The 14,852-nt window shown below is 48.1% G+C and overlaps 1 protein-coding gene across 1 annotated transcript in view; it reads left to right on the top strand.

The window, feature by feature from the left end:
• Positions 1-9,606: 9,606 nt before the first annotated feature.
• LOC142916490 (uncharacterized) overlaps positions 9,607-14,852 on the top strand; it is a 108,925-nt gene continuing 103,679 nt past the window's right edge. Inside the window, exons 1-3 of the mRNA XM_076061621.1 lie at positions 9,607-9,749; positions 9,978-10,176; positions 10,666-10,844. Coding sequence (XP_075917736.1) covers positions 9,656-9,749; positions 9,978-10,176; positions 10,666-10,844 — 472 coding nt within the window. The 5' untranslated portion in view covers positions 9,607-9,655. The remainder of the gene's footprint in view (positions 9,750-9,977; positions 10,177-10,665; positions 10,845-14,852) is intronic.

The raw sequence follows: 14,852 nt of genomic DNA, 5'->3' as shown, positions 1-14,852 counted from the left end.
TGGGCAGGGTCCCATCGGTGAGCTCCTCCGGCAGGCAAGGCTGCGATGGCTGGGTCATGTAGCCCGCATGCCCAGCCACCGCATGCCGAAACAGCTTTTGTTTGGCCGGATTGAGGGGGCTAAGCGGGCGCGGCACGGGCTAGAGAAGAGATGGAGTGATGTGGTACAGGAGGACGTGGAGCAGAGTGGACTTGCCGATGACTGGTACCAGCGGTGTCAAGATCGGCCTCTGTGGAGGAGGCTCGTGAAGGATGCTACTGGGCAGTTGGAGGCAGTCGCCCTCCAACAACAACGGAGGGCGGAGGAGCGACGCTCACAACAGCGAGCGGAGCGCCGGGTGGCTAAAGCACAGCAGGTTGGCACAGTAGGGGGCACAGGTGGTGCATCAGCCAGTCATCTCTGTCAGTCGACCCGTGGCACCTGGGTCTGCCCCGTGACCTCCTGCCAGCGGGCGTTCGACACTTCACGTGGCCTCAGGGTGCACATAGCCTGGCACAAGCGTCGTGGTGACGTCACCGCCACTTAGTGGCGAATGGCGGTTGTTGTTGTTGTTGTATCTGTGTGAGTCTCTGTGTGTGTGTCTGTGTGAGTCTCTGTGTGTGTATCTGTGTGTGTATCTGCGTGTGTATCTGTGTGAGTCTATGTGTGAGTCTCTGTGTGTGTATCTGTGTGAGTCTCTGTGTGTGTATCTGTGTGAAACTCTGTGTGAGTCTCTGTGTGTGTATCTGTGTGTGTCTCTGTGTGTGTATCTGTGTGAGTCTCTGTGTGAGTCTCTGTGTGTGTCTCTGTGTGTGTCTCTGTGTGAGTCTCTGTGTGAGTGTCTGTGTGTGTATCTGTGTGAGTCTCTGTGTGTGTGTATCTGGAACTTATTTCGCACCGTACGTAACCGAACCTGCCCAGGAGGAGCGGCTGGTATCTGTGGAGCCGTGGGCTGGGTAAATCTGTGAGCAGGAGCGAGAGACAATTAAACTCCCAAGCATTCGGTGTTTCGTATCGAACCTCATCTCAAACAATAGAAGGGCGCCCCCTAGTGGCAGCTGCCCCTGTGTGGCACAAGGTGGCCCTGCACCGGCCTGCACGTGGACATGAGTGTCGATAGGGGGCGATCATTGACGCGTCATCTCCTTGTGGAGTTTCTGGATAGTGTTACTAGAATTGCCACAATTTTGACCGTGACACCAACATGCAATGTGCGTTGTGAGTGACACAGTGGGTTGTTTGACATCCGCTGTTAAGCAGACTGCGCATGTTGTGGTGAATGTTACTGGGGTAGCCAGATATGCCTGTCGGATTTGAACCTCGGCAACGAATAGAGAATGCGCTACCATATTCCTAGTTCTTTCGGTAAAGTCACGTAGATAGAAAAATAAAATATAAAAATAATAAATTAACATTTTCATTATAAAATAATAACAAATTAAAATAATAAATTGAAAATAAATTGATGAAAAAATGTCATGGGTCGACTGACTGAGATGACCGTCCAATGCACCACCTGTGCCCCCCATTACACACACAGTGTACACACACAGTGTACACACACACACATTGTGTACACACACACAGTGTACACACACACAGTGTACACACACACACATGTACGTACACACATTGTATACACACACAGTGTACACACACAGTGTACACAGTGCACACACACACAGTGTACACACAGTGTACACACACACACAGTGTACACACACATTGTACACAGAGTGTACACACACACAGTGTACACACACAGTGTACACACACACAGTGTACACACACAGTGTACACACACACAGTGTACACACACACATTGTACACAGAGTGTACACACACACAGTGTACACACACAGTGTACACACACACATTGTGTACATACACACAGTGTACACACACACACAGTGAACACACACAAAGTGTAGACACACACACTGTACACACAGTGTACACACATTGTACACACACAGTGTACACACACACACACAGTGTACACACACAGTGTACACACACAGTGTACACACACACATTGTGTACATACACAGTGTACACACACACAGTGTATACACAATGTACACACACAGTGTACACACACACACACAGTGTATACACATTGTGTACACACACACAGTGTACACACACACAGTGTACACACACAGTGTACACACACACAGTGTATACACAATAATGTCCACGTTGTTGTTGTAGCTGAGCCCACGCACCCAAGGGAGGGAGCAATGAAAATTAATCTAAATCAACTTAAACTCCAATCCCGCTGTGACGTCACCACTCAGCATTACTTCATCGGCGTGAAACGCCAGGGGGAGGTGTACCTCGCTAGTGACGTCATGTCACCAAGGTATTCCACCGCGCTCTTGAGCGTGACGTCACCTTGCGCTTGGGTCACTGCCGATTGCGTCCCAGTGGCAATCCTTATTTGGGCAAAGCTACGCCCAGTGACGGTGACTCATTAACATAATGTATCCGTTAAAGCCGTCGCGAGTTTATTTGCGACGGGTCACATTAGCATAATTTGTTAATTCTCTAATTTATTTAGTTACGGAGCAGCTCATTGTGGGAGGAGCGTGTCTGGAGAGGCCTACCCACCTGCTGGAAGGCCTACCCACCTGCCGCTGGAGAGGCCTACCCACCTGCCGCTAGGAGGCCTACCCACCTGCTGGGAGGCCTACCCACCTGCTGGGAGGCCTCCCAGCAGGTGGGTAGGCCTCCTGTAAGCGTGAACAATCAATTAAGACCTGAAATGGTTTATCAAATCTTTCCAATGATTGCTAAGATAGAATCCATCTTCTCAGTTGAAATTGTCTCTGTGCTTGTATATGTGGATAGCCTCATGAACGAATCTCTCATGGAAGCCAGATGGCTTACAAAGAACCTCTGTCTTGGAAAAGTCAATGGCATGTGAGCCTACTGAATTAGAACAATGATCTGCCACGGCCGAGGTGTTGGTCCTACCGTGTTTAAAAATAAATTTATGCAAACCAACACACCTGAAGACGACCGTTTGAGTTATGGTCGAAACGTCGTGAGAATTTTTTTATTGTTTTATATATTTTTTATTATTTTGTTGTTTCCCTTCAACGTGACTTTACCGAAAAAACTAAGATTATTATTTATTCAGTTACAGAGCCGCTCATTATGGGAGGGGTGTGTCTCTTACCCCGGAAGTGACGTCATGTTACCTGCTTACCCACGTGACGTCGCGAGGTAACAGGAGGCTGCGGATCCGCGCTTGCACTGAAATCCGAGGTGAGAAATTCTCATGGTGGTAGTGGTGGTTGTTGTTGTTTACCAAGGTAGAGCCTCTCTCTCTCGTAGGGATGTCAGTTGAGTAGCAGCGAGCATGGGAATCGATGTCCAGGTTGGAACTTTACAACGCGGGGCCTAGCCACGCGGGGCCTTGCCTCCTGCCCTCGCCTGATTGCGTTTACTTTAATTATCTCGCTTAAGTTTAATTTGTCTTCACCCGGCTCGCCACTTTGTAACTTTGTTTTATTGTAAATATTCACGCAGTTTTTATTTTCTTTTGTTAGCAGGCCAAGCCCGCTTGAGCTGCTATACCGCTCTTGTTATCAGAAGCGACCTGCCCACAACAACACAAGGTGAGGCTTTGTCAACGTGTGTGAATGTTTTGACTTAAAACTTTGGTGACTGCAGGAATTAATATTCTTGGTTCTTTCGGTAAAGTCACGTAGATAGAAAATTAAATAAGATAATAAATTAAAATAAATGTTTTTTTTTAAATAAAGCAAAAAACCCACGACGTTTCGATCGCAATACAAGTGGTCTTTATCTTATTAAATATAATCTGTTATTTTTATTTTCTATCTACGTGACTTTACTGAAAGAACCAACAATATGTGTCAATGTATCTATCGGTCAAAGACGCTAAGCGCGTGCCGCTGTTGACTCTGAATGTGTGGAGGGGAACACCTTCACCACGGGGAGAGAGAGACAGAGACACGGATAGCCTCGGCTATGTTGATTGATCCTCGATTCATTACTTGGTGGAGTGAGGAAGAATTAATGCTGAGCAGATGAAGGTGGCCAGGCATGGTTCTGGTCACACCACCACCTGTTTACTCATGGCAGTGTGTGACAGTGTCAAGTTTGTGTTTGCAGTAAAATCTATTAACTCTATTGAACACGGAGGTTATATCAAAACAATAGTTTTTTTTGTTTTCCTCTGAAACTCTTTATAAGAATGGAAACAGGAGGCGAACACAGCACACACATTCAGCTGATGTCGGATCTGTTCATCCCAGCATTCAAGGACATCTGAGCCTGGATTCACACCTCTAAGTTGTGATTGAACATTAATTTCTGCATAACACAAATAGTATTGTTTTCAACACCCTTTGCTATGTCAGCTGAATTTAGCTTTCATAAATATTCCTTTTGTAGTCAGACAGCCGAAATTGTGTGCTTAGAGTTTTGGGTTAACATTCATCTTGAAGATATGAAGGCTTCCAGGCATATTAATGACATTTTCCCTCTCATTGTGTGCCCTAACAGCCCGTGGAGAGAAACCCTTCAGGTGCACTCTGTACGTGAAGGCGTTTGCACAGTCAACACATCTTAAAGTACACCAGAGAACACACACGGGAGATAAACCCTTCAAGTTGCAGTGTGTGCGTGAAGGCATTTGCACGTTCATCAAATCTGATGAATTTGGGAAATGTTTTCACTACATCATGAATATATTAATAAGTATAGACGTGTAAGTCACGTGTGCATTCCTCTGTACCTGACGTGTAGATGGTGTGGATATTCTTTTTTTCTGTCTGCAGCTGACGCTTCCTCTACAGAATTGGTCTGATGGAGCAAAGGCAGTCAGCACAGCAGCTCGGTATGACAAGTCAACAATGCGACCAGCGTGCATACAGCACGGACCGGACTGGAAATTTGACACGGCACCAGAGAAGTCACACAGGAGAGAAACCCTTCAAATGTACTGTGTGTAACAAGGCATTTGCTTGGTCATCAGTTTTTCAGAACCACCAGAGAACACACACGGGAGAGAAACCCTTCAGGTGCACTGTGTGCGGGAAGGCATTTACACAGTCATGTAATCTTGTAATACACCAGAGAACACACACGGGAGAGAAACCCTTCAAGTGCACTGTGTGTTGGAAGGCGTTTGCACAGTCATCTGCTCTTGTAACACACCAGAGAACACACACGGGAGAGAAACCCTTCAGGTGCACGATGTGCGGGATGGCGTTTACACAGTCATATAATCTCGTAATACACCAGAGAACACACACGGGAGAGAAACCCTTCAGGTGCACGATGTGCGGGATGGCGTTTGCACAGTCATGTAATCTTGTAACACACCAGAGAACACACACGGGAGAGAAACCCTTCAAGTGCAGTGTGTGTGGGAAGACATTTTCAGATTTATCTACTCTTAAAAAACACCAGAGAACACACACAGGAGAGAAAACCTTCAGGTGCACTCTGTGCGGGAAGTCGTTTGCACGTTCATCAAATCTTGAAGTACACCAGAGAACACACACGAGAGAGAAACCCTTCAAGTGCAGTGTGTGTGAGAAGACATTTTCAGATTCATCTACTCTGAATACACACCAGAGAACACACACAGAAGAGAAACCCTTCCATTGCAGTGTGTGCGGGAAGGCATTTGCAGGTTCATCAACTCTTCAAGTACACCAGAGAACACAGAAGCATCAGAAGATCCACAAGGAGTGCAGTCTGAAATCAGCTTGTGAAAGTCAAAGTGCCGCAATGAGCCCATCCCTCATGAAACACGAACCGGACGAAAATCCCAGCTTGGACACTTTTAAAGTTATCGAGGTGAAATATGAAGAGGTGATGGTGAAGAGGGAAGAAGTGATGGTGAAGAGGGAAGAGGTGATGGTGAAGAGGGAAGAAGTGAAGGTGAAATGTGAAGATGAAGATTCAACTCCAAAATCGGACCTTCACATCGACGGAGGCAACGTGAAGCAGGAGGAGAATTCTGACTGTGAGGCAGAGCGAGGCAACTCCCAGCAGTTTGTGGAAGTGGAGGTGTGGGTGGACTTGCTCCTAGACAATACAAAGTCAAATGGAGGCCCGATAGATGTGTACGCTTGAGATGGTCGCTACAATAGATGCACCTTTGTCACAGGCCTTTAATGACAAGAATGTGAAGTTGAACACTCAATTCCTAGGTTCAACCTGCAGAGTAAGAGCGAGCGGCCAGTCTTTGTGGACCTGTGGGTTGGGGAGATCTCTGACCAGGAGCGAGAGCCAATAAGCTCCCAAGCATTCACTATGTTATAGTAATTGCTTTTACACGGTGTGTGCTTAATCGCCTCGGCATCTCCGAGTTTTGTGTCGTACCTCGTCTGAAACACTCGAAGAGCATCCCCAAGTAGCAGCTGCCCCTGTGTGGCACAGGGTGGTGGCCCTGCACCGGCCTGCATTTATTATTTTTTCGGCCTGAGGACGACCGCTTGTGTTACGATCGAAACGTCGTGATCTATTATTATTTTGTCTACCTACGTGACTTTACTCAAAGAACCAAAGAGTATGTGAACAAGAGGCTGTCAGTAGGGGGCGATGATTGATGTTTCATCTCAGTTATGTAATTTGTCGCTAATGTTTAGAATTCGCCAGCATGCAATGGCCTACTCGTTTTGAATGACACAATAGTATGTTTTACATCCACTGTTAAGCAGACCGTGCGTATTTTTTTTCAAATAGCTTCTTAATCAGATGTTATCTGTTGCAGTACATTTCACTGCAGTAATGAAATTTTGTTAAAATGCCTGTCAATAATTCAGAATGAACGCTTGTCTGATTTTGTGTGTACATGCATCATTTCATTTATAAGGGTCAAACATTGAATATGTGATGTTAGGACAAAGTGTGTGTGTGTTTTGGAAGTAACCTGTACAGATAACTCAGGTGAGACCCGTTGTTTTTTGTGATACAGGTCAAACGGTATTTTTGTGTTTCATGAAGCATCTGGAGCAACTCATTGTCTTTGAAATAGGAAGCACACTCTGATCATTCATCAGTTACAAGGCATACCACCTTAAAGCTACACGTAGAGGAGATACATTCTCTGCAACACGAATTATAATTTTGTCTTACGTGTTGACGTAGATTTTGTCGAACTTGGACTAGAAATGCTCCTTGCTGATTAACATCTGGATGTTCACAACCATGGCTTGAAGCAAGCCCCACTGCTGTTGAGACATTGTCCACCAAAACCGGTCCACAGTTGGCTTGCACACACAGTGTACACACACACAGTGTACACACACACACAGTGTACACACAGTACACACACACAGTGTACACACACAGTGTACACACACACATAGTGTACACACACAGTGTCCACCAAAACCGGTCCACAGTTGGCTTGCACTGAATCAATGCTGCAGTAATTATGGACTCGCACGAAGGCCGTGGGATTTATATTTCGTGTTCAACATTCCTTTGTTTCGTGGAGAGACCGATTAAATTAAAGACGTCTTGTCTGCTGATCTTGTTCATATCTGTGTACATCGATATCCCACATTGCTTGCACGTACACACCACACGCAATTAAATCAATAAGAATAAGAACGACTTCCGGGCATTGCGAAGATCGAGGAATCTCTTTCAATGGAGCGAGTTCAGTGTATTCGATTCAACATCTCTCTGTCCCTGTCCGTCTGTCTCATCTGTTTGCCTCTGTGTTTCTCTCTGCCTGTGTATCTCTGTCGTCTCTGTGTTCCTCTTGTCTGTGTCCGCCTGTCTTGTCTATGTGTGTCTATCAGCGTCTATCCAACCGTATTCAACGACTGTCAGTAGCAACACGTGCCCGGTCAACTTCCACGGCCCGCGACTCAAACTTGTTTATCTGTAACTTTCGCACCGGACGTAGCCAACCGTGATAATCTATGGGTCTCTGTGTGTGTATATAACTTCTTTCGCACCATAACTATCCAACCTTGTTAATCTATGGGTCTCTGTGTGAGTCTCTGTGTGTGTATCTGTGTGAGTCTCTGTGTGTGTATCTGTGTGAGCCTCTGTGTGTGTATCTGTGTGAGTCTGTGTGTGTGTATCTGTGTGAGTCTCTGTGTGAGTCTCTGTGTGTGTATCTGTGTGTCTCTGTGTGTGTATCTCTGTGTATCTGTGTGTGTATCTGTGTAAGTCTCTCTGTGTGTATCTGGAACTTATTTCGCACCGTACGTAACCGAACCTGCCCAGGAGGAGCGGCTGGTATCTGTGGAGCTGTGGGCTGGGTAAATCTGTGAGCAGGAGCGAGAGACAATTAAGCTCCCAAGCATTCACTACGTTATAAACAACATTTGCACTCATAAGTCGCTTGCCTAATTGCCTCAGCAACTCGGTGTTTCGTATCGAACCTCATCTCAAACAATGGAAGGGCGCCCCCTAGTGGCAGCTGCCCCTGTGTGGCACAAGGTGGCCCTGCACCGGCCTGCACGTGGCATGAGTCTGTCGGTAGGGGGCGATCATTGACGTGTCATCTCCCTTGTGGAGTTTCTGGATAGTGTTACTGGAATTGCCACAATTTTGACCGTGACACCAACATGCAATGTGCGTTGTGAGTGACACAGTGGTTTGTTTGACATCCGCTGTTAAGCAGACTGCACAGAGGATGTACTTTCTACGGCAGCTGAAGAAATTCAACCTGCCAAAGACTGATGGTGCAATTCTATACAGCGATCATTGAATCCATCCTCACATCCTCCATAACCGTCTGGTACGCTGCTGCCACTGCCAAGGACAAGAGCAGACTGCAGCGTATCATCCACACTGCTGAGAAGGTAATTGCCTGCAATCTACCAACCCTCGAGGACCTGCACACGACAAGGACCATGAGGCGAGCGAGGAAGATTATGGCCGATTTCTCCCACCCTGGACACTCTGTTTCAGCTACTCCCCTCCGGCAGAAGGCTTCGGTCGATCAGGACCCAAACCTCACGCCATAAAAACAGTTTCTTCCCATCTGCTGCTGGCCTGTTAACATTTTATCTACATAATGAAACCTTGCCGATATTAACTATGTTAACCTATTTGTATTTTTTATTTTGAAATTATATCTTAAAGCTATTTTATATTCGATATTTATTCAATTTTATATACTTCAGCCCCTTGGTGTTAGTTAGACTTTTAACCCTTATTATAATAGTAAGACTTGTTTAAAACTTATTTAGGATTTTAGATTCCTATATGTTGAATGTATGCACCATCCTGCCAAAGTAACTTCCGTGTCGGTGTGAACTTTCATGGCGAATACCCTTTCTGATTCTGATTCATTCTCAATAGGAATCGATTCTAAACGCTCTCCTTTTCTAACACAATCGATTCTCATGGTAGGTATCCCAATGGGATTCGATTCTATGCGCTTTAAATCCCTGGCTAGATCGATTCCTATGTTATTAGAACAAATCGCCATAATCAATTCCCATGTTATCGAAAATGTATTCGATTCCATTTTACACTCACGACCAACGTCAATTCCAATGCAGTCCCAATGTGGATCGATGCCATCGGCAACATTTTTGACCACTATCGATTCGCATTTGTTATCCCCACAGGAATCGATCCGAGTTTTTAATTTAACATTGAATCGATTTCCTCAGTACGTGACTTGGGTGAGGCGGCCACGTGGCTGCGTGTGGAGTTAATGGCGATGTCGAAACTCTACAAACTTGGCCTACTCTTCCCCTTCATCCTGCCTCTCCTCCTCCTCCACCACCTCGTCACGTGCAGCAGCCACGGTGAGCAGAGCCCGAGGTGGTCGATAAATCGGGTGCCAGGTTGTGTGATTGTGGGGGGAGTGGTGGTGCAGTGGTTAGCGCACTGTGTGGGGAGTGGTGGTGGGTTAGCGCACTGTGTGTGTGTGAGTGGGGAGTGGTGGTGCAGTGGTTAGCGCACTGTGTGTGTGTGGGGGGAGTGGTGGTGCAGTGGTTAGCGCACTCTTGAGTGTTTTTTCCCCATCTGCCCAGCTCCGCTGTTCCCACTGAATGTTCGTTTGGAGTCTCGAGACCTCCTGGCGACCCTTTGCTGGGACCCCGTTGAAGCGGCTCCCAGTGGGGATGGAGGGGATAGACCCCCACTTGTTGATCCTTTCACCATCAACTCGACCACCACGACCACGACCAACTCAACGTTCTTGAATGTTACATACACAGTTCAGAGCAAACTGTGAGATGCTCACTCACTCACTCAGCCACTCACTCACCAACCCACTCACTCACCAACCTACTCACTCACCCACTCACTCACCCACTCACTTAGCCACTCACTCACCAACCCACTCACCCACTCACTCACCCACTCACTCACCAACCCACTCACCAACCCACTCACACACCCACTCACCAACCCACTCACTCACCCACTCACCAACCCACTCACTCACCAACCCACTCACCAACCCACTCACCCACTCACCAACCCACTCACCCACTCACTCACCAACCCACTCACCAACCCACTCACACACCCACTCACCAACCCACTCACTCACCCACTCACCAACCCACTCACTCACCCACTCACTCACCCACTCACTCACCCACTCACTCACCAACCCACTCATCCACCAACCAACTCATTCACACACACACGTCTCTCTCACCCACTCGCTCCTCACCACCCTCACCACTCCTCCCTGTGTCTCTGTCTGCGCAGCTTCAGACGAGCCCGCTGGCAGACCGTCTGCGCTTCCACAACGGAGACACGGTGCGACGTCTCCTTGGCGCTGGACGATCCCTGTGACCGCTACCTCCTCCGTGTGAGATTCTCCTTCTCATCCTCGCCGTCGCGATCCTCACGTTGGGTCGCGGTTGTGGTCCTGCCCTTGATGGAAAGTGAGTGGCACGAGATTGTACATATGCCTGTGTCTCTGTGTGTGTGTCTCTCTCTCTGTGTCTCTCTCTCTTTCTGTGTCTGTCTGGTGCTCACTAACAGCACTTGCCCCAGGCTACAAGGAGGATCTTTGTCATCTTTGTCTGTGTGTGTCGCTGTGTATGTCTGTGACTGTTTCTGCCTGTGTGTGTGTCTTCGGCTCACAAGGGGAGATCACACAAACTCCACTCGCTCTGTAGGACAGGGGGAGATCACACAAACTCCACTCACTCACTTTGTAGAACAGGGGGAGATCACAAAAAGTCCACTCACTCACTCTGTAGGACAGGGGGAGATCATCCAAACTCCACTCACTTACTTTGTAGGACAGGGGGAGATCACACAAACTGCACTCACACTGTAGAACAGGGGGAGATCACACAAAGTCCACTCACTCACTGTAGAACAGGGGGAGACCACACAAACTCCACTCACTTACTCTGTAGGACAGGGAGAGATCACACAAACTCCACTCACACTGTAGAACAGGGGGAGATCACATAAACTCCACTCACGCACTGTAGGACAGGGAGCGATCACACAAACTCCACTCACTCTGTAGGACAGGGGGAGATCACACAAACTCCACTCACTCTGTAGGACAGGGGGAGATCACACAAACTCCACTCACTCTGTAGGACAGGGGGAGATCACACAAACTCCACTCACTCACTCTATAGGACAGGGGGAGATCACACAAACTCCACTCACACTGTAGAACAGGGGCAGATCACACAAACTCCACTCACTCACTCTGTAGGACAGGGGGAGATCACACAAACTCCACTCACTCACTTTGTAGAACAGGGGGAGATCACAAAAAGTCCACTCACTCACTCTGTAGGACAGGGGGAGATCATCCAAACTCCACTCACTTACTCTGTAGGACAGGGGGAGATCACACAAACTCCACTCACACTGTAGAACAGGGGGAGATCACACAAAGTCCACTCACTCACTGTAGAACAGGGGGAGATCACATAAACTCCACTCACGCACTGTAGGACAGGGAGCGATCACACAAACTCCACTCACTCTGTAGGACAGGGGGAGATCACACAAACTCCACTCGCTCTGTAGGACAGGGGGAGATCACACAAACTCCACTCACTCACTCTGTAGGACAGGTGGAGATCACACAAACTCCACTCACTCACTCTGTAGGACAGGGGGAGATCACACAAACTCCACTCTCTCCGTAGAACAGGGGGAGATCACACAAACTCAGCTCTCTCTGTAGAACAGGGGGAGATCACACAAACTCCACTTAGTCACTCTGTAGGAAAGGGGGAGATCACACAAACTTCACTCACACACTCTGTAGAACAGGGGGAGATCATACAAACTCCACTCACTCACTCTGTAGAACAGGGGGAGATCATACAAACTCCACTCACTCTGTAGAACAGGGGGAGATCATACAAACTCCACTCACACACTCTGTAGAACAGGGGGAGATCACACAAATTCCACTCACTCTGTAGAACAGGGGGAGATCACACAAACTCCACTCACTCACTCTGTAGGACAGGGGGAGATCACACAAACTCCACTAACTCTGTAGCACAGGGGGAGATCACACAAACTCCACTCACTCTGTAGGACAGGGGGAGATCACACAAACTCCACTCACTCTGTAAGACAGGGGGAGATCACACAAACTCCACTCACTCTGTAGGACAGGGGGAGATCACACAAACTCCACTCACTCACTCTGTAGGACAGGGGGAGATCACACAAACTCCACTCACACTGTGGAACAGGGGCAGATCACACAAACTCCACTCACTCACTTTGTAGAACAGGGGGAGATCACAAAAAGTCCACTCACTCACTCTGTAGGACAGGGGGAGATCATACAAACTCCACTCACTTACTCTGTAGGACAGGGAGAGATCACACAAACTCCACTCACACTGTAGAACAGGGGGAGATCACACAAACTCCACTCACGCACTGTAGGACAGGGAGCGATCACACAAACTCCACTCACTCTGTAGGACAGGGGGAGATCACACAAACTTCACTCGCTCTGTAGGACAGGGGGAGATCACACAAACTCCACTCACTCACTCTGTAGAACAGGGGGAGATCACACAAACTCCACTTAGTCACTCTGTAGGACAGGGGGAGACCACACGAACTCCACTCACTTACTCTGTAGGACAGGGAGAGATCACACAAACTCTACTCACACTGTAGAACAGGGGGAGATCACACAAACTCCACTCACTTACTCTGTAGGACAGGGAGAGATCACACAAACTCCACTCACACTGTAGAACAGGGGGAGATCACACAAACTCCACTCACGCACTGTAGGACAGGGAGCGATCACACAAACTCCACTCACTCTGTAGGACAGGGGGAGATCACACAAACTTCACTCGCTCTGTAGGACAGGGGGAGATCACACAAACTCCACTCACTCACTCTGTAGAACAGGGGGAGATCACACAAACTCCACTTAGTCACTCTGTAGGACAGGGGGAGACCACACGAACTCCACTCACTTACTCTGTAGGACAGGGAGAGATCACACAAACTCTACTCACACTGTAGAACAGGGGGAGATCACACAAACTCCACTCACTCTGTAGGACAGGGGGAGATCACACAAACTCCACTCACTCACTCTGTAGGACAGGGGGAGATCACACAAACTCCACTCTCTCTGTAGAACAGGGGGAGATCACACAAACTCAGCTCTCTCTGTAGAACAGGGGGAGATCACACAAACTCCACTTAGTCACTCTGTAGGACAGGGGGAGATCACACAAACTTCACTCACACACTCTGTAGAACAGGGGGAGATCATACAAACTCCACTCACTCACTCTGTAGAACAGGGTGAGATCATACAAACTCCACTCACTCTGTAAGACAGGGGGAGATCACACAAACTCCACTCACTCTGTAGGACAGGGGGAGATCACACAAACTCCACTCACTCACTCTGTAGGACAGGGGGAGATCACACAAACTCCACTCACACTGTGGAACAGGGGCAGATCACACAAACTCCACTCACTCACTCTGTAGGACAGGGGGAGATCACACAAACTCCACTCACTCACTTTGTAGAACAGGGGGAGATCACAAAAAGTCCACTCACTCACTCTGTAGGACAGGGGGAGATCATACAAACTCCACTCACTTACTCTGTAGGACAGGGGGAGATCACACAAACTCCACTCACACTGTAGAACAGGGCGAGATCACACAAAGTCCACTCACTCACTGTAGAACAGGGGGAGACCACACAAACTCCACTCACTTACTCTGTAGGACAGGGAGAGATCACACAAACTCCACTCACACTGTAGAACAGGGGGAGATCACGCAAACTCCACTCACGCACTGTAGGACAGGGGGAGATCACACAAACTCCACTCACTCACTCTGTAGAACAGGGGGAGACCACACAAACTCCACTCACTTACTCTGTAGGACAGGGAGAGATCACACAAACTCCACTCACACTGTAGAACAGGGGGAGATCACACAAACTCCACTCACTCTGTAGGACAGGGGGAGATCACACAAACTCCACTCACTCTGTAGGACAGGGGGAGATCACACAAACTCCACTCGCTCTGTAGGACAGGGGGAGATCACACAAACTCCACTCACTCACTCTGTAGGACAGGGGGAGATCACACAAACTCCACTCACTCACTCTGTAGGACAGGGGGAGATCACACAAACTCCACTCTCTCCGTAGAACAGGGGGAGATCACACAAACTCAGCTCTCTCTGTAGAACAGGGGGAGATCACACAAACTCCACTTAGTCACTCTGTAGGACAGGGGGAGATCACACAAACTTCACTCACACACTCTGTAGAACAGGGGGAGATCATACAAACTCCACTCACTCACTCTGTAGAACGGGGAGATCACACAAACTCCACTCACTCTGTAGGACAGGGGGAGATCACACAAACTCCACTCACTCTGTAAGACAGGGGG

The sequence above is a fragment of the Petromyzon marinus genome, unplaced genomic scaffold (assembly GCF_048934315.1).
Source record: "Petromyzon marinus isolate PM22_M1 ecotype Great Lakes invasive population unplaced genomic scaffold, UKy_Petmar_22M1.pri1.0 PM_G_Scaffold_39, whole genome shotgun sequence".
Classification (NCBI taxonomy): Eukaryota; Metazoa; Chordata; class Hyperoartia; order Petromyzontiformes; family Petromyzontidae; genus Petromyzon; species Petromyzon marinus.
This window is presented reverse-complemented; position numbering and strand designations above follow the sequence as displayed.